This window comes from Triturus cristatus, chromosome 8 (genome assembly GCF_964204655.1).
Source record: "Triturus cristatus chromosome 8, aTriCri1.1, whole genome shotgun sequence".
Taxonomy (NCBI): Eukaryota; Metazoa; Chordata; class Amphibia; order Caudata; family Salamandridae; genus Triturus; species Triturus cristatus.
In genome coordinates this window covers 1,322,898,219-1,322,918,094 of record NC_140591.1, presented here as the reverse complement: position 1 = coordinate 1,322,918,094, position 19,876 = coordinate 1,322,898,219, and the positions used below count along the sequence as shown (strand labels likewise).

Sequence of the window (19,876 nt, the reverse complement as noted above, 5' to 3'; positions counted from 1 at the left end):
TAAAATCCACATTTGAAAAAGGTTTTGATTTGCTGCAGAATGGTGCTTACCATGAAAGGTATACAGGTCAATGTCAGCATAGAGAAAGTTGTGAGGTAACCAGAAAGTTTCAACACATCCATTTCCTTCTCTCTGATTTGCGTAACCCGTTTCTGATATGAAGGTTCCCATGCATAAAGTTTCAGAATCTAAACAGAAAAAGAAAAAAATAATGGTCATTTGCTTAATGAAATTGTACCATGTGAGAAGAAAATCATTTCTAAAACGAGAGTTATATCATACCAGTTCTATAGAACACTGCAACGCACTCCATAAAAACCTTTAAATATTTATGTATTTATTTAATAACACAGTCAACGTGCAAGATTCATTACTAAAGAGTAGAAGAAAAGAAGCCACTAATTAAGTGGATGTTTTCAAAATAATTGTATGTAGAAAATAGCATATTTAGTTCAAGTAACATCTCAATGTAAAGTTCTTTCGGTAAACAGAGTCAGATTGCTACAGCCTGGTAAAAAAGAATAGGATGGTTAATGTGAGGTCTTTACAATTCATGTGTTTTGCACATATTAAAACTATTTACTCACTAGTGCCAGGCCACATGTCATAAAACCAGCCATAAATCAAAGAGGTGAAATATAGTGCAGGAGATTTCATCAAAAGTTTCATATGATTAAGATGTTTGATAAAATGCAACTAACAGGTAAATATAACATCAAATCAGTAAAACATTAAAATAATATACAATTACATAATTCGCTCAAATGCATGATAATGACACATCTAGTAAGGGGTTAATAAAAATAAAAAAAAGTGTTATGAGCACTCTTCTAAAGGGTATAAGCTAGTGTGCTTTTATTATATATGTGGGCACACTATTCCACACTTTTAAATAAACAGTTAAGATGGTCCTCTTGCCCTTGCATTTAAAATGTGAAGGAGGGACAAACAAAATCCCTTCACTAACTGATTAAAGCACTCTGAATGGCACATATGTTTTTTTATTTAGTTTTATAGAGACATTTGGGAGCTATTATGGGAAAGCACAATCCAAACATCCTTTATGGAACATAACTCTGCCCAGGCAATTAATGAAATTAAGTTCATTATAAAAAAGCTCTAAATCTTGTCATATACAAATCATGCTCTCGGTTTGTATCGCTGCTAGATAACCTCGTAAATATCCATTGTTGGAACGTTGTGGCTGATCCATCTTCAATGCTTGTGTGACACATTATCATCTGCAAAAATATTATGATATACATATATTTTGTCCAAAATAGTGAACATATAAACTGTTCTACCAATATAATGGTAAAATGCTTGGCACATACTATAAATACAAAACAGCACACCTAGCTCTAGCCAGAATTATAGCTCTTAACACCAACACTAGCCCTGAGGCTCAACAACAGCTATATTCCTAACCATAACCTAAATTCCTGCCCTCCAACCCAATAGTACCACTGAGTCCCAAGCTCAACCCTAGCCATGAACCTAACCATTAACCCCAGCCTAACCCTTAAACTAGCCTTATATTTACTTAAATACTTGCCTGGCGATGTGCCTGCAGATTATATTATCAGATTTTTGCCCTCATAATGTTCTGACCACAGTATTTTTTTATCATGATATTTTGCAGTCAATGCTATGGTAGTGCAACTCTTCAATTGAGTTTACAGATTTGAGAATTATCTTTTTAGAAAACCTGTATATTGATCATTACCAATCCAATTTTTATCTTAACTATGGTTCAGAAATCACAAACTATGTATGGTCTTGATTAAGAGCAAATTCACTGCCCTGATAACTCTGAATAGTTAGTTAGTTAGTTAGTTAGTTAATATACTTTATTCAAGTTCAAAATTCATGAAGTCATAAAAGCAACAGGTTCATTACAAAGACAAAAGTAAACCACAGTGGAATTGTTAAAAAAAAAGACATACAAAGTTTTCCTAAAAATTAATTAGACTTTTCCTTTTCCTTAAAATACTTTTTAAAAAGCCCAGCATTATTGACACACAATATTCATCATTTAGGGCCATATGTAGGAAGCCCAATACCGGTCGGTAACGGCCGATTTTCGGTAAATATCCCGTTACCGACCGGTATTCAGGCTTTTGGTATGTAGGGGGCACATTTGAGGATTCGGTAATTTACCGAATCGGTAAAATTACCGAATCGGTAATTTTACCGATTCGGTAAATACCGAATCCTGAAATGGTATGTAGGGGGAGTGTGTGGGTGTTGTGGGGATTCGTTATTTACCACCAACTAAAAGTTGGTGGTAAATGACGAATAGCAGGAAAAAAACATTTTTATGCACTTTGAAGTGTGCAATGTGGCAGACACACATGCCCTTAGGGCATGTATGTGTGCCACATGTGCACACATGCAGGAATCAGGGGTGCAACAGGGTGTCACTGTGACACCCTGCCACCCTTGATTGTGCTCCCCCCATTACCGAATCGGTATTTACCGATTCGGTAATGGTAACTGGCTTCCCATTGATTCCTATGGGCTTCCTGGCCCATAGGAATCAATGGGAAGCCAGTTACCATTACCGAATCGGTAAATACCGATTCTAAATTACCGACCCATTCCGAATCGGTAAATATTACCGATGGATTACCTACATATCATTTACCACTTCATAAATACCGAATCGGTAAAATTCGGTATTTATGAAGTGGTAAATGTTAGGCTACCTACATATGGCCCTTAGAGAGACTAAAAACAATAAAGCAGGGCGACAATGTCTCCATGAACCATGTTTTTTTAAGGCTGGCTTGATCCATCTTGATCTTTCCAACGAATAAAATTTACAAAAACAAATTACATGCAGAGTTGATTGGGTAGACAAATTATCACACGGGCAGTTACAAAGATTTCTAGCCCAGTCATTTACTGCGGGAAAAGAGACTAAACGAAAAAAGACGTCGAACCTAAGTCTAGTTAATAAATAACGGTCAAAACCCTCCTGGCACCAGATTAAATAAGGCTGGATAGTATAAGAGACCAGTATACGTTGGTGTTGCAGAACAAGATTCTTATTTAATTCTACGCCTAGTCTTAGAGATTCTGAATAGATCTATCCGACATACTATAAATGCGGGTGACAAAAATATAGGTAAGGGCTTTGATTTGTTGTTTATTTCTTAAGCAACTAATGAATTTTCATTGGCAATAGCAAACTCTGCCTAGATCGGGATATCACAAAAGCAGTAAAATAGACTTGGGCACCGTTTTGTTGAATATTACTCATCAGATGTTGTGGTGCTTTTAAACATAGAGCAGGATATTTCACACATCTGGTCGCTCATTATCTAGACCTGATATACAGCAGGAATGATCAAGGGTATCTTGTTTAATAGATCTCAGACACACTGGCACACATAATAGAAAATGCTTAGAATAGAGGCTTGTGACTAAGTGCGGGTTGGGGCCAACAGTGACGTGTTGGCCCCTCAGTATAAATACTATTTCCGCACACTTAATAATGGCGATTAAATTGATGTAGAAGAGGTATGCGACCTGGACACAGTGTTCTCAGCATAAGTGTTTTATTGCAGTATAATTCTAGACACAATGGTACATGGGAATAACCTAACTAAACAGAAATAAGATGGTAAAATATTTTACGGGCGAAAGAATATATGGAGTCACATAAGGTTTACATATTTTTGTAGCTAAAGACCAACAAGAAATTACCTATTGACGGACGCAATTACCACTTAAAGGACTGTCTTCACCATTTTTCTAAGGTATGTTTTAACCTACACAGGTACGTTACCTATCGTGAGAAGGCGGTACAGACTAAAGTAAGGGCCCTCTTCTTTGTACTTATAGGTTACTAGACTGACGGCTCTGTCCTGATGAGTACCCTCTGCTTCTTTATACAGGATGGAAACGTAGACACGATCTCAGTAGTGTCAGTTATTAACTTTATAGAAACAAAGATACAAAAACTTTGGATTGAACTTTGTTTATATAACATTGAAGCAATGTCCCAATGATATTTTGGTGTATATATGCATACGTGATCACACACTTACCACCGTATTCTGGTTATTATAATATAATAATATATTGGTTTTGGTACAGAGAGGGAACCTTATGTGCATTTATGGTGCACAACAAATTATTCACTAAAAGTACCTTTGACAGGGTGGATACATTATGTACATCTGTCGGGTAAATGTACCCATAGAACCACTGTATGTGTTCCCATAAGATCCCTGCCATAGCAGAGCACACTATGCTCACACTGACTGCTTTGAAGACTTACTTGAAATCCTCCTCACATACATTGTGCAACTGTCTAGTTGGAATAGGCTTTCTGGCTTTGTCTGGGGACACTGCTGTAACTGACATTAGAAAGGAGAAGTTAGGGGCTTACAGAGTGGTTAGTACATGCTTTGAGATGCCTAATTCATGAGTTGGGTTCAATATTATGAGTGAAAACCTGATCTAGAGCTTGGCACAGTACATGAGTGGAGCCACTCAACATTTCAATCCATCCCATTGCTTTCCCATTTTCAATCAGATCTACAGGATGTTTTAAGTTTGCTGCACATCCACAGATTACAGAGGATGGTGAGGAGTACAGTGGGATAGAACATTTAGGGCGTGATTTAGATTTCTGAGGACGGGTTACTCCGTCACAGCAGTGAAGGATATCCCATCCAATGAAATATAAATCCCATAATAACCTAGGGGATTTATATTTCGGTGAACGGGATATCGGTCACCATTGTGAGGGAGTAACCCGTCCACCGAAATATGAATCAGGACCTTTATCCTGGCACGACATGTATCGATCACAATAAATATAATGTTAAAGCACTGTTATTCTTTTAAGTAGAAATCTTTTATTTATATTAACATAATATGCTATTTTGTGTAATTTACAATACAGAATACGAAACAGGTTACACTGTAACTCTCCTGTGCTCTGCCAGGCAAGTGCACGTTGCTAACAAAGTTGCTGATACAGGTATATATAGTATGAAGCTATAGGCAAGAGCAGTCCATGATTTCGTACACAGAGCGGGCTGCACAGTAGGGTTACAGTCAAGTTTGCTCTCTCCCCACTTGAACCGACCACTACTCTTCCTGTGTCAATAGTCACTCTGCTGAATTGGCAAGAAGTTGCAGTGTAAATTGGTATCCCCACATTGCTCTAGTTTGGTGGAAGTAGACGCATGGAATTTCAGGTGACCTTCTTAGTTGTTGCAAGCACACCCTTCATGCTGCTTGGGAACAGTTACTAATGGTCTGCATGTGCTGGACACAGCTTCCAGCTGCAGCACAGACTCAGTGATGAACGTATTTAGACATCTTAAGGGCCTCTGCAGGGGGTAGATGGGATGCAATCAGATAGCTATACTCATCTGCAGTGGCTTTCAGTTGGTGACAGCCCATTGTGGGTCCAATCACTGGTTCACACTCATGTTGGTGTTGCTTATTATGTGAATGTCTCTGTTGAGTGCTACATTCAGGGTTGTGGAATCGGGATGGAAGGACTCACAAAAGGTGAAGGTCATCAAAGAACAAGGACGCTGAATATCATTTGCATTACCATTTGTTCTAAAGTGCACTTGTTCTGAAGTGCACCTCTTGAGAAAATCAGCTTCTCTGTGTTGGGCTGGGCAGACATGCTGAGACTGGTTTTGGTCAGACTTAGCAAATCTGAGTACCTCACAGAAGTATAAGGTATAGGTTGCTGTCAGGCTCTTGCTTTGTAAAGGCAGAGTCTCAGTATTCCAGGCATTTAAGTGCAATCTTTAGCAGAGCTCAACAGCAGAGACTTTGTCCACAGTCAAAGAGGTATCATTCTTACCCGGCAAAGCGAGATGGCCTAAGATTCTGCATTTGGTACAAGTCTTTCTATAGAGAGATGCACACAGATCCCTCAAGAAGAAACTAAATACTGGATGGGTAACACAGCTCAGTGAAGATATGGTTTCGGAGCCTAAATCCAATGTGTTAGTTAGCTTCAAAGTTATTACCAAACGTAAAGGAGAACCAATGCCAAAAACCTATGTTTTCTTTACAAGTGTGCCACAGCTCCACAACAACCGGATAGAGGGGAGTTGCCATTCTCATTTGTGTATTGACATTCATAAAATTCTCAGGCCAGGTGCTGTTGTTGGGGTCTTTTCTCTGTAGCAGATCAAAACACGGGTTGGGGACTTTGGGAAGGTAGCGCACCACTGTGACCTGCTGAAACATGCTTAATCCAAACCCAGTGAACAACAAAATATGATTCCTGCTCCTTTCTCTTACCTGCAAACTCAAGTGATGCATTTACACCTAGCTTTAAATAGAATTTTGTTTGGAATGGCCAACCAGTGGAACAACGCAAGTTGGGACATGCTGGAGATGAGAAGGCACATCCAAATATGTGCGGCCTTTCATGTTCCCACGCACTACCATGCACACTCCTGGCCAAGAAAACAGAGTCTGCCAGTACAATAAAATGAGGAGAAGGTTGTTACATGGACACTGTGCCATGACTCCAAATCCTTACTGGAGGTCTAGCTGTTGGCTTTAACTGGGTGGTTGGGGTGGTATGAAGCACTGGTTGGACACATCATATTAGCTGTTTTTTGTAGGACCAGTGTATACAAAACACTCATTAATCGGTATAAATATTCTAATTGGATCACTTAGAAACCAACACTTACCACCAGGGATAAAGAAAAACCAACCCTTACCACCAGGGAGGAGGTATGGGAAAGACTGGAGAGGAGGGGAATCATTGGTCCAAAAAGACTGCAGCCACCTCAACTTGTGTAAAGACATGTTGTCTCCCATTGTACTTTACTTTCTGTTACGTTATGTTGAATGTCATAGCAACACCTCAGTCCTATATTCAATCAGCTCTTGCTGCTGAGTGCAGTCAGCGAAAATCAACACTGCATAACCCTTTAGAGTCACTCATCTCTTTGTGGAGGTCTCCCTTAAGGCTGTTTCCCCCTCCAGTGAATTCCTCTGTTAAGCTGTTACTGTGTCCCTAGACATAGCCACTCTTGGACTTCTGAACCCACATTATGTAAAGGACACACTGTACCTGTTTGTGCCATGATGCACATTTAAATAACAGGTGGACCAGGAACACACATGTAGAGTGCACCTTATTGCAATACAGTGCACCTACTGACTGCCTCTTTGCACCTGCATCCATAATATGGTGCAGGCACTGATGCGAGTGTTTTCCTCATTTGCATGGGGCCATACCCCCATGCAAATGAGTTAATGCCATCTTAAAATATTGCAAGAGCTAGATGTGTGCTGGTGCCATCGAAATTACAGAAATGGATGCTCAAGCGTCTGCGGCCCCCCTGTAACACTAAAAGGGTGAAGAAAAGATACACAAACGGCTGCTGCGCTGCTGGGGCCCTATGTGTAACATGGCCCCTGTTTGGTCACCCGTAAGCCTATCTTACTATGACCCAGGAACGGGACTCCTCAATGGGATCTCACCAATCAGGAGGCTCTTATGATTTTAATGAAAGATCTATTGCTAGAGGCTCATCTCAGGACATACAACATGTGGATGTTGTGGGTTTTCTCTGTGCCATCATACGTAATAGCGAAGAATCTACAGTCGTGTTGCCCTTTTCGGTCTGCACCCAACACTTGGACTGAGGTCTCAAAACAGGAGAATTTCTCCTGTGTCCCATAGATTTTAATTTCTGTTTTGGACAGGCATTTTCCATGGACAAGTTTAGACAGCATCAAGAAACCTATACATCACAGCCAAACATTTTTTACATACTCCCTACCTTAATTCCATGGAAGATTTCGTTAAGAAGTTTCACACGTTGGTCTTTACTCTTTAAATGTCGTTTCTATGTGGAAAGAAAACAATCAAAGTTAAATTTGAGAAAACAAATCTATTTTGTGTTCACTGCACATCATTGCTGTCAGTGACATAAATGTATTGGGAGCGCAACAAAAATTGATGCAATGGGGTGGAACAGCAATGAGATAAAAGTTACATTCAGTACACCAGAAGAGATCAGCCATATCCTTAACACATGCTCATATGGTTGGAGCATTCAGAGATCATTCGAAGTCGAACAATGTATTTCCTCCTATACAACTTTCAGCATGTTTCAATTCCATCTGCTGACACTGTGTTTTGATTGTGAATCTTGCTGCATACAATACCAGATGAACCAACCACACAAAACCAAAACTCCCCAAACCCCATCTATCTCACAAATGCATTCCATACAAACTCATCCACATCAACTCTAATGCCTCAGACACCTACTCCTTCATGCCCTTAAATGCGCTTCTGCAGACAAACACGTCTCTGACATGATATCTTCATTAATGAGACTTGGCTCACAGTCTTAACCACTTCCATCTATGATGGCTTCCTGGCAAATGTTTTTAACGCTGTTCACTGTCCACAAGAAATCTATGATGGAACCTGCTTGATATATCTCATCCTCACCTACAATTTAACCACACCCAGCCACAAACTCGATAAAGTTTCACATTTTGCCACTTCCACCATTACATTAAGGACAATTAAGACTTCCAGCAATCATGTGCAGGTTCTTTAAAATCTTTCATATGCACACTCTTAAAGCCTATTTTCTGCAAAACATGCAAACAACATTGACACACTTTTTGATAAGTTAACTGTATCCTCCAGGTATTCATGTATTGTCATTCACCCCTCTTCACCCAGAAGGGCAACAACGAAACACACTTTTGCACACACAATATCTCAAACCTGCTAGACACTTAATAAGACTCAGTGAAACTTGGCATCGCATGCATTTCCCCTTAAGACCACTTGGATTTCAAAACTGCACCCTGAACCCGTAAAATCAACATATATATCAAGATCATCTCTAACACTGAGAATGATGGCAGCACATTGCTCAATGTATTTAAACACTGGTTAAACTCACTTTAATTAATTTGCCAAACAATATTCCATTAACAAATCCACAAACACCCCAAACTCCTCGTTGTCAACACAATTTCCAACATAGACTGTAACAGTGACTACTCAAAACCCCTCAAAGACATTCAGTGGTCTCTGACTCACTACATCACATATGGCACAAATTCTTAACCTTTCTCGATGGATGGCCTAGTCATTATCTGGGTAGCTCAAAAAAACAATTCATATGACAACTACAAATTTCCTCCTGTCTTAGAAAATCCCATCCCCACAAATGCTCTCATTGGATATTATCACCATCTCCGTGACAGCAGCTTCAAAAAATCCTTAAATAATTGTCAAATCTTTATCCTAGTAGAACACCTGAACAAGACCCTGATGACCTCACCACCTAGGGCCTGATCACAGACCTGTTTTTCTTCAGCCATGTCCTTTAAAGAGCAGTAGCCCTCGGGAATCAAGATGCAACAACCAATATAATCTTAGTCAGGCATATTAATAAAACTTCCTTCTGCACTGGGCATGGAAGCTGCCACATTCCCAGTAGTTGATAGTGCCCTGGTGATCATGGAGAAAATTGAACTATGCTAACTGGTTCTCCTTAAGGTCACAGGCACTTATCAAATCTTGCTCATCTTCCAAGACGCCCGTATAGGCTTCAGCTCAGCAGTACTCAATTACATCCTATCCTTTCTAGTCAACAGCAATTTGTTCAGGTGAGCTCTTCCAAGTCACTGTTACTCTATCATCTCCAGAGTCCCTTAAAATCACATTCTTTCTCTAAAAAGAGTCAATCCCTGCATGGAACACCTGAAGTCCTGGTCCCACTGGCCTTTGTAAAAATCATCCAACCGCCAATGGCATGCAGCAAAATCTTTCAGAGACATCAATATTTACCATACATCACCGAGGAGGCTCTCTGAAACTTACTCAATCCCGGTTGTCAACTGTCTACCTGAAATGAAACCTTACAAACCAAGGCAAGCTAACATCCTCACCCCAAAGATGGGCTTATTCAACATACAATTGGCTGGCTTCAGTCTGTCACATCAGGTGTGTTCCTCAGATTATTCGTCTATCGTTGCCTTTCTTATAAAAAGCACACAAGAACAAAAGTTATCCTGATATATATCAGCTTCCTAAGCTGTTTCAAGCATTTCCTCCCGAATCACATATTGTGAGCCACAATGCCAATGATTGTCCTCGTGCACACTGCAGAAGCAATACTCTATTCCTGGTCTCTACTCTCATGACCTCCATGCTCATGCCCACCTGAACAGCAGACAATGTAATTACTACAACTACGTCACCCTCATCCTCATGGACTGCCATTGGCTTTCATCAAGTTCGAATTACATTGTGTCACTCACAAAGTCATTGCAATGGCAAAATCAGACTGCATACAAGATAAATTTTTCCTCTCAGGCTCAAAACAAACACAACAAAAAAACACACCTGACAAAGAGATCATTAATGAGAAAAGAAATCTTCCCACACTATTCCCCCAGCATATGAAAGAAACTACCCTTTTCACTGAGTCTGTTCTTATCATTCATATCCTTCAATCAATCAATCAGGGGTTTTTAAAGCATGCTACTCACTTGTGAGGGTCTCAAGGCGCTGGGGGCGGGGGAGCTGCAGCTCCAGGTCAGTCGAAAAGCCAGGTCTTGAGGTTCTTCCTGAACGTGTGCAGAGTCGGGGAGCGTCTGATGTTCACAGGGAGCTCGTTCCAGGCCTTTGCTGCAATGTAGGAGAAGGCCCTCCCACCAGTTCTGCTCCTGCGGATGCATGGGACCACTGCCAGGGCGAGGTCGGCGGAGCGGAGGTTCCTCTTGGGTACGTGGAAGGATAGTCTCTCGTTGAGGTATTTGGGTCCGATGTTGTTGAGGGATTTGTAGGCGTGGGTAAGGAGTTTGAAGGTGACCCTCTTTTCGACGGGGAGCCAGTGGAGGCCTCGCAGGTGTTGGGCCATGTGCTCGTGGCACGGTGTCCCGAGGACGAGTCTGCCTGCGGTATTCTGGATGGTTTGGAGTTTGTGTAGAAGAGTCTTATTGATTTTGGCGTAGAGGGCGTTGCCGTAGTCCAGTGTGCTGGTGATGAGTGTGTGGGTGACGGTCTTTCTGAAGTCGGGGGGATCCATTTGAAGGTCTTGCGGAGGATGCAGAGGCAGATGAAACTGGTGGAGGCGAAGGCGTTGATCTGGCGGTTCATGGAGAGGGAGTAGTCCAGGATGATGCAGAGGTTCAGAGCGTGGTCTGTAGGGGTGGGTGGGCTCCCGAGGGCGGAGGGCCACCAGGTGTTGTCCCAGGCGGTGGTGCAGGGTCTTAGGATGAGGACCTCGGTTTTCTCAGAGTTAAGCTTCAGGTAGCTGTCCTTCATCCAGGCTGCCACGTTCTTCATTCCTTCCTGGAAGTATAGTCTGGCGTCTTCGGGATTGTTTATGAGCGAGAGGATGAGCTGAGTGTCGTCAGCGTAGGATACAATGTTAAGCCTCTGCTGTCTGACGATGGTGGCGAGGGGGGCCATATAGACGTTGAAGAGCGTGGGGCTGAGTGAGGATCCCTGGGGTACTCTGCAGCTGATTTCCGTGTGTTTGGAGAGGAAGGGAGGGAGTCGGATCCTCTGGATTCTGTCGGAGAGGAAGGATTGGATCCAGTCAACGGTGGCTCCTTGAATTCCCGCGTCGTGTAGTCTGGCTGCGAGTGTGCGGTGTGAGATGGTGTCGAAAGCTGCGGAGAGGTCTAGAAGGATGAGGGCCGCGGTGTGTCCTTGATCCAGTAGCATGCGTATGTCGTCGGTGGCGGCGAGGAGGGCGGTTTCGGTGCTGTGGTTGCTGCGGAATCCAGATTGGGAGGCATCCAGTATGGAGTTCTCTTCTATGAAGGCGGTCAGCTGGGTGTTTACGATTCTCTCGGTGACTTTCAGGAAACAACTTAAGCCCTCTCTCCAGATATATATCTTGCTATCGTCCTCTCATTCATTTTTGTCCCCATTTTGTGTTCATATCTTAGTCCTCCTTTTGACAACTGTGCTATTCAAAATGTGTGTGCCTACTCTTCCTCCTTATCTTTGTGTTGCTCTGTGATCCAAAGGGTAGGGTTCTGGAACAACTGCTCAGCTGTTGGTGTGGTTTGTGGTGTCTCTGCGGGCACTCCATGAGATCCAGCCAGCATCCCACACTTCATTTTCCACTTAAAGCAGGGAGCTCTAATTCTCCCATATGCTACAAGGACTTGCACAAAGGGTCCCCATCGCTCCCTCAGCCTTACAGACAACCTCAGGCTAAAACAATCTTGTTCTGAAAAAGGAGACAAGGTGTAACGCAGTCAACAGCCTTTGTCTACCTCTCCCCTCTGCGCCCATGCTTCCTTTGGCTCTACCACAGGTCTCCAGTAGCTGCTCCGGGTCTCGGGCCCTGTGTTTTCCTCCTGGAGTCCCATGCTCTTGCCAACCAAGGTCGGGTCAGAGCAGAGCACTTGACTTCGTATTTGCTCCCATCTTCAATCTCAGAGGATGACGGAGTCTAAAGAACCCTCCACTACTGCTCAAAGCTCTGTGCTTCATCACACTGCGCTATGTTCCTTTTGGAACACATGAGCATTAGAAACTCCAGGAAGCAAAAGGGGCAAGAAACATTTTCCCAAGTGGGAGAGGGACCGAAAAGGGCAAAGATGCTCGGGGAGCCCACGAAGGTGCCACCATTACAGACCATGCACAGCCACACCCTTTAAGAAGTTCAGTACGGGCACCAACCAAGAATCAATCAGGGTCTGGACAGGACTGGAGCACAGACTGAAAAGGAGATGGTCTCGCCCTCGGTGATCCCCACACACCTAACTAAATTTAATTTTAAGTTCCGGTCAGGTGTGCGGGTAGCTACCAAAATAAGGAAAGGCTGTGCGGCCGGGACAGCCTGGCTGACGGACACCCGCAGGAATTTCAGCTTTTTATTTTTGCATGCAGTGTCCTGCAGAGCCAGACGCCTCCTTAAGCTGTGGTAACTTTAGGCTGTGCTGCAATGTTCCTCTGCTTGCTGCGTGGTCTTTGGAATGGGAGCAGGAATGGTAAAGTGTATGCAACTGTGTGTGCAGATGTCTGTCAGTGTGCAGGGATGTGCTGGGGCCTGATCGGTCTTTCATACCTTGTGGGCGTATACTTGTCCCCTGGGAGTACCCAGGTGGGTTTTGTGAGTATATCTGCCCAGTCCTGCTTTTTGACCCAATGTTGTGTATTAAAGCCCTGTGGGGTCATACCAACGGCAGTTACAAGCTGAAAAAGAGACACAAAAACGACTTAACATAACTTAGCATAGCACCAGTAATGTAAATAAAATCTCTGCTTAATTCTTTATCTGGACTGTATTCCTGGGTGTACAGAACCCCGTGAGCACACGAGTCTATAGTGTGTGCACTGCTCTCTTGTGTTTGGGTGTACGGACGTTTGAGTGATTGCAGTGTCCGTGCCATGCTTCTTGCCATCTTGCTCTTGTACGTTGTTTAGTGCAGCGTGTGACATCCTTCCTGTTTGCATGAAATCTTCGTAGTAATGTCTCCTGCGATTCTCATTTTATATTTGCATTTCCCTCCTTCTTTCAGTCTCTGTGGGCATCTCTTCCTCAAGTTAATGCACAGCTCCTCCCCCTGTCTGCATAGTTCTGTGTGCATATTACTACGGGAGAGCACAGTTGTCTCCTCACCTGAGGGGGCACAGGCTGCGGCTTTGCAGCTTAGACCTAATACGCGCAGCCTTCACCCCCCCCCCCCCTTCAAGCATATCTCCCTATGTGCCAATGATACACCAAATGCGGGGTATTCAATTGTATGATTGGAGTGTGTGCATCAGAGTGGATTGTGTGCATCAGAGTGTATGCAGCCATTTGTACATGTTGCATCCTCTTACAGGTGTGTGCACAGACCTTGGTTTTTGTTCCTACTCCGGCCAGGCATGCTTCTTTATAATGTGAAGTGCAATAAGCAGTGTCTATATATCATAGAGAGCCTTTGAGTGCATGCTCCTTCGTGTGCAGTGTGTGTGTGCACTCTCCAGCTTCTGGGCAAGCTCCCTGGTCATATACTCATACTCCTGAGTGTGTATTTGCCTTCCTGTTGATGGAGCGTGACATGTGGAGGACTTAGAGACTATCACAAGCATAATAAGGGCCTTTCTGTGGCATATTGTGGGCCTTCTTGACAAAACTGTAGCTATTGACTAAGAGTATCCCTGGCAGGTGTGTGCCTACCAGTCCAATGGTGCTCATCCTTGACTTACTGTGGCAATATTGGACAGAATTCTTAATATCCCTGGTACAGTAGTGCTGTAAATGCCCTCCAGATCATACACACCCATGGTATTTGATGATGATGAAGATGATAAGAAATAGATATGGAAGGCATGGCCTGTCCATGAGAGACAGTAGTACATGTGAGTGCTTAATGAAAATGACAAGCTGACCTTTGGGGATCAACATCCTATTTTCATGAAAATGAGGAACAGCCTCTAACTTATATAGCCCTTAGGCCAATCATTTGAAAAATGATGCTGAAAAAATACTCGGTTTAGCCACAATGTTTTCAAAGTTTTTTTGGGGAGGGGGGGTGTTGGTGAGAATTAACCTCTCAGCAGGGTAAACTGTTAAAGTAATGGAAGCTTTAATTAGTGCTATTCCAGCACTTTTGGATCTATAGCAAATTTGAGGGAAACGTGTGCTTTAAAATGCACACGTTGGTCTGTTTTGTTTAAATATTTTGTTGGTGGGGGGTAACTCCTAAACTACTCTAATCAGAGCCAGGCTCAAACGCTTCACGTAAGAGTTCAGGGTATTTAGTGGTATGTATTTATGCCCCACCACTTTTAAGTTCACTGATTACACATACAATGCTAGACCCTCACAATACTCAACAGTGTTTACCAATCACCCTTCCTGCTACTGCCATCTTCTTACATTGCCCACCATACATTGCCACTCAAATTGTCCACCAGGGAAAGCTTCTCCTATCTGGTCACATGTATGAGCTTCTCACACAGCGTTCGAGACCTCTTTCCCGCACTCCTCACATGTGCCACCGCCCCACATCGGCCAGACTTCTTAGAACACATATTAATGAACACATTACCCATTAGTGCCAGGATTTCACATTCCCCATCAATGGCTTCACAAATTGCTCAAAAGTGCCTGTTCTTAAACAGTTCTAAACGGAGATGCCCAACAGTGAAGGAACTGGCAAGGAGTTATTTTGGGTCCAAACTCCCACATTCACCGCAGCTCCATTTCAAATCTTCTAAAATGCAACTTCCTTACTTTCTCTCTACAAATATCAACTTCCTTGTCTTCATAGGGCTCTATAAACATTATAAACAGTCACACTGTTTCCTCATTCTGGCCAGTCGACTATCCACTTCTGATCATGCGCATATCACAGGAGAATGGCTCACCAGACAACCACAGTTAATTAACAACCATCTTATATTCCTAGCCACATGCACACCTTCAGCTATACAACAGCTGCACATATATGGCTTCAAACATCTTCTGATATCCATGGTCCATTCCTACGTGGAAAGGGATTCTTTATTTATCCTATTAGATCCTGCAAAACAGAAAAACAGTTTTGCTCCAGCAAATTGGTCGATGAGGTTTCAGTTAGGGAAGTGAAAGATTTAGCGAATGGTAATGTTGTATTTTTGTGTCAGCAAACAGGGGTTTGCAGTCACATTAATACAAATGTAATGCACAGTAATCCACCCATTATATTAGACCATGATGGCTTCTTTAATATGAACTTTCAGATTTCAGAACTCCTAAAGTTACATTATGTTTTAGAGGGTCATCGGATCACACCCAAAAGAAACCTATATAAACACCTATTAACTTAAACTAATTACAGCTTCAATTTTTGAAAAAACACCCGTCTCCACGGTCAGCCTTGGACTCTAATGTGATTGAATATCACCTAGTGCCCATTTACATCAGACAGCCCATGCGTGCTGTCAAACAATAAAGCCAAGCACAGTTCTCTCTAAACACCTCCTCAATCATACAGGCCAACAACCATTCCAGGTATCTGTAGCATTACAAGTCATATCATTCATATAATTTAGGACATTTAAAGGGGTGCCGCTCGAGGACTGCCGCCTGGCTGTTGGTCCCTGGGGCATAGCGCTTTCAACGGACGCTGCATCTTGGTACTCATCACGCTGCCTGAAAGGTTATTACCTGCCACAGGGGAGACTCTGCAGTGACATCGAAGCACTCGGGACTGCGAGGACCAGGGAGCTGTGCGCGTAGCACATTGGCTGCACCTGGCCCTCTTCCCGACTCCTCCCCTGCCGAGCTTAAGACGACTCGCGGCCCCCGCTTCGCGGGTGCCGCTCGAGGACTGCCCCCTGGCTGTTGGTCCCTGGGGCATAGCGCTTTCAACGGACGCTGCATCTTGGTACTCATCACGCTGCCTGAAAGGTTATTACCTGCCACAGGGGAGACTCTGCAGTGACATCAAAGCACTCGGGACTGCGAGGACCAGGGAGCTGTGCGCGTAGCACATTGGCTGCACCTGGCCCTCTTCCCGACTCCTCCCCTGCCGAGCTTAAGACGACTCGCGGCCCCCGCTTCGCGGGCGCCGCTCAAGGACTGCCGCCTGGCTGTTGGTCCCTGGGGCATAGCGCTTTCAACGGACGCTGCATCTTGGTACTCATCACGCTGCCTGAAAGGTTATTACCTGCCACAGGGGAGACTCTGCAGTGACATCGAAGCACTCGGGACTGCGAGGACCAGGGAGCTGTGCGCGTAGCACATTGGCTGCACCTGGCCCTCTTCCCGACTCCTCCCCTGCCGAGCTTAAGACGACTCGCGGCCCCCGCTTCGCGGGAGCCGCTCGAGGACTGCCGCCTGGCTGTTGGTCCCTGGGGCATAGCGCTTTCAATGGACGCTGCATCTTGGTACTCATCACGCTGCCTGAAAGGTTATTACCTGCCACAGGGGAGACTCTGCAGTGACATCGAAGCACTCGGGACTGCGAGGACCAGGGAGCTGTGCGCGTAGCACATTGGCTGCACCTGGCCCTCTTCCCGACTCCTCCTCTATCTCCGCCCCATTCTTCTACAATACCACAATATGGCTCTCGAGCGATAGCGGGACGCGTGCGGGACGAGAGCCGGAGCGAAGACCGGGCAAAGAGCGGGCCCTCTGAGGCCCTCAGAGACACGAGGAGACCGGACTGGGGGAACTTTCTATTTGTACTACCCATTAACCGTGAGTCCTCAGTTCGATACTGTTAGCAATAACATGGCTGAGATTGTAGCTACTAACTCTCCTGCAAAACATGGTGCCCCAACCAAATATACATTGGTAGATTATTTTAAAAAGGTTATTGTACCCACGGACAAGGAGATTACGCTCGCCGAACGAAGGGCTGAGCGACGTCGCTCTATAGAGTGTATTAAAAATAGGACATTAATGGACAGTACATCTCCTTTGACTTCGTCCCTTATTGTGCTAAGTCCTCCTACCCTGACGCAGGAGGCGTTAGCTATGGATAATGTCCCCGAGCTGCTTAGAACAATTGATTCTACACCCAGCAATTTTAACTTGTCACCAGTTTTATCTACTTTGCCCCCTGCTAGTACTATTATTCTTGAAAAGGAAACTGATACTGTTACTATTCCCTCTGAACCTAAGGCTAAGTCGTCTATTAAGAAGGCAGGGAGGGCGTTGGTGTCTAAAGCTCCAAGGCCCCCTCCGCCCAAGAGAAGAAAGAGGTTAGGCAACTTGCCAAGAGGTAAGATCAACCACACTGATTTTGGCAAGGGCCCTATGCAAACTGTAGGCATAGCATCGCTGACAAAGGTTCCATTACCACCATCAATAATACACGATGTGGCCTTAACATCTTCTACTTCCTTGGTTCCCCCCCTCTTGACTTGTCTCGTCCTCCGTTGCTCCTACCTGATTTAGGTACAATGCCATCATATCTTGAGAGCATCGAGAAATTGATAAGATCATTTACTCTACCCATTATAGAAAGACTAAAAAATATAGAGTCACGATTGGGGAATCTAGAATCTTTAATCATAAAACACCCGGGGTCACGGGAAGATTCTACTCACTTACTCCCGCCCCCCCCTATGGTTTCAGATGTATCTCTTACGCACACTAGGACTAATGAGATAGGTAGCTCTAATTCTCAGCATAGGGACAAGCCCTCCCACACCACAACTTATGTCATGGTCAACATGAAGAGGGTGAATTAAGGAAGGAAATAGTAAACCCTATCTTAGTAACATCCCTAAAGGAGAGGGGTGAGAATCATCATTTAGCTAGAGCAAGTGACCTACATAGCCATCAAGTTAATTTACCCCCAGAGGCGGTACCATATGTGGTAGTGTTAACAGAAGTTCCGCCTCTGGAAAAGGGTAAAAATGAGGGCTATTACAATCTAAAAAATAAAACCGTGCACTGGCTTAGGACAAACAGACCCCTCCCTCCCAACATTAATGGGGAGATATTGCATGTTCGGAGACTTCCTTGGCTAGGTCGCAGAATCAAGGATCTTGAAGGGGATGTAATCATTATCAACTTTAGAGACCCTAGAGCAGTCAAATACATCTTAGACTACCCCTTGGGTTCTACATGGGGGTCTATAAATCCCCGTGTATTATCCTACTTCTACCCAAGATCAACAGTCTCTTATAATGCATACCCCAGGGCTCCAGTAAAAATGGTGACTCACCCTCACCCATTCTTAGCAACATCTGCTCCCCTTGTTCAACACTGTAACATGTATGCACCCAGTTCTGTGGCATACGGAAATGCAGCAGAATGGGTTACGGTTCCACTTGGGAACCACAGAATGGGACCACGGAGGGTGAACTACACGCTACCATTTACTCCTCTCGAAGTTGCTAATAGATTTGGGGCCTTATCAGGAGTCGATGACTGCGATTGACATAGTACTTCTTCCGTCTATGGGCTTAGCACACAGGGGGACCAGGTTGAGGATATGGATCCGATTCCCAAATTGTTGACTTCCTGCCCAAATCATTCTATCTCCGTTGGGCCACACTTGCCCTTACCGGCGACTCATACAGTGCCCCTGGAATACGCCTTGGCGGCCGTAGATGAAATAGCTATTAAACCTTATCGTTCCGCACACAGGGAGGAGTGGGTAGAGGTGGAGGGAGGTTGCTTTTTACGAAAGACCAAAGTTCTACAGGGGTCCTCATTTAAAGCACAAAGTGAGTTGGGGGTCTGTGCCCCTTCAAGGATGGTAGAAAGCACCCCGTATGAGATTTCTATGCCCACAAACAGGACTATGAGGCCACTAGAGATTCTGTCATGGAACGTGGCTGGGCTCCCTAATAAGCTAGGCAATACTGACTGGGAAACTTTTATCAAAGAACATGATATATGCATGTTCCAAGAGACGTGGGCCAGAGAAAACCTTTGCCACCCCGGTTTCGCAATTTTTAATATTCCAGCTAGATGGGGTGGGAAGGGACGCCCGTCTGGAGGACTATCAACATGGATCGCCTGTCATTTAGGCTGTACGGCCGAGGTGGTAGAAACTAATTCACTGGACATCCTGTGTGTGGTCTTACGTTGGCCCAATGGGATGGGTCTGAGTCTGGTAAACATATATTCTAGACCAGTCGGAGTTGTGGCCACCTCAAGGACATTGGAGAATTTAGTGACTTTTCTTGACTCTTTCACCGGCCCAGATACACTCCTGGTCGGAGGGGATTTTAACATTCAGTTTGAACCACTTCCGACCCACCTAGATGGGATTAGCAGTGAGGAGGATGATTTCTGGGGAATTCAAAGTATTGCAGGTCCGCCAGTCAGGGCAGCATCACCCCTCTTATTGCAAGTTCTAACATTAACATTGGCAAATTCACTTAGAGCATGCAATGGTAGGTTCAAGGGGGATAATCCGCCCCAGCTAACTTTTA

General features: G+C 44.2%; 1 protein-coding gene across 3 annotated transcripts in view; it reads right to left on the bottom strand.

Annotated features, from left to right (window-relative positions):
* LOC146805741 (ATP-binding cassette sub-family C member 2-like) overlaps positions 1 to 19,876 on the bottom strand; it is a 417,933-nt gene that overhangs the window by 221,450 nt on the left and 176,607 nt on the right. For all 3 annotated transcript variants that reach the window (XM_085623042.1, XM_085623044.1, XM_085623043.1), the window contains 2 exons: positions 7,791 to 7,856; positions 51 to 188 (listed from right to left, as the gene is read on the bottom strand). In XM_085623042.1, the coding sequence (XP_085479168.1) occupies positions 51 to 188; positions 7,791 to 7,856 (204 nt within the window). The remainder of the gene's footprint in view (positions 1 to 50; positions 189 to 7,790; positions 7,857 to 19,876) is intronic.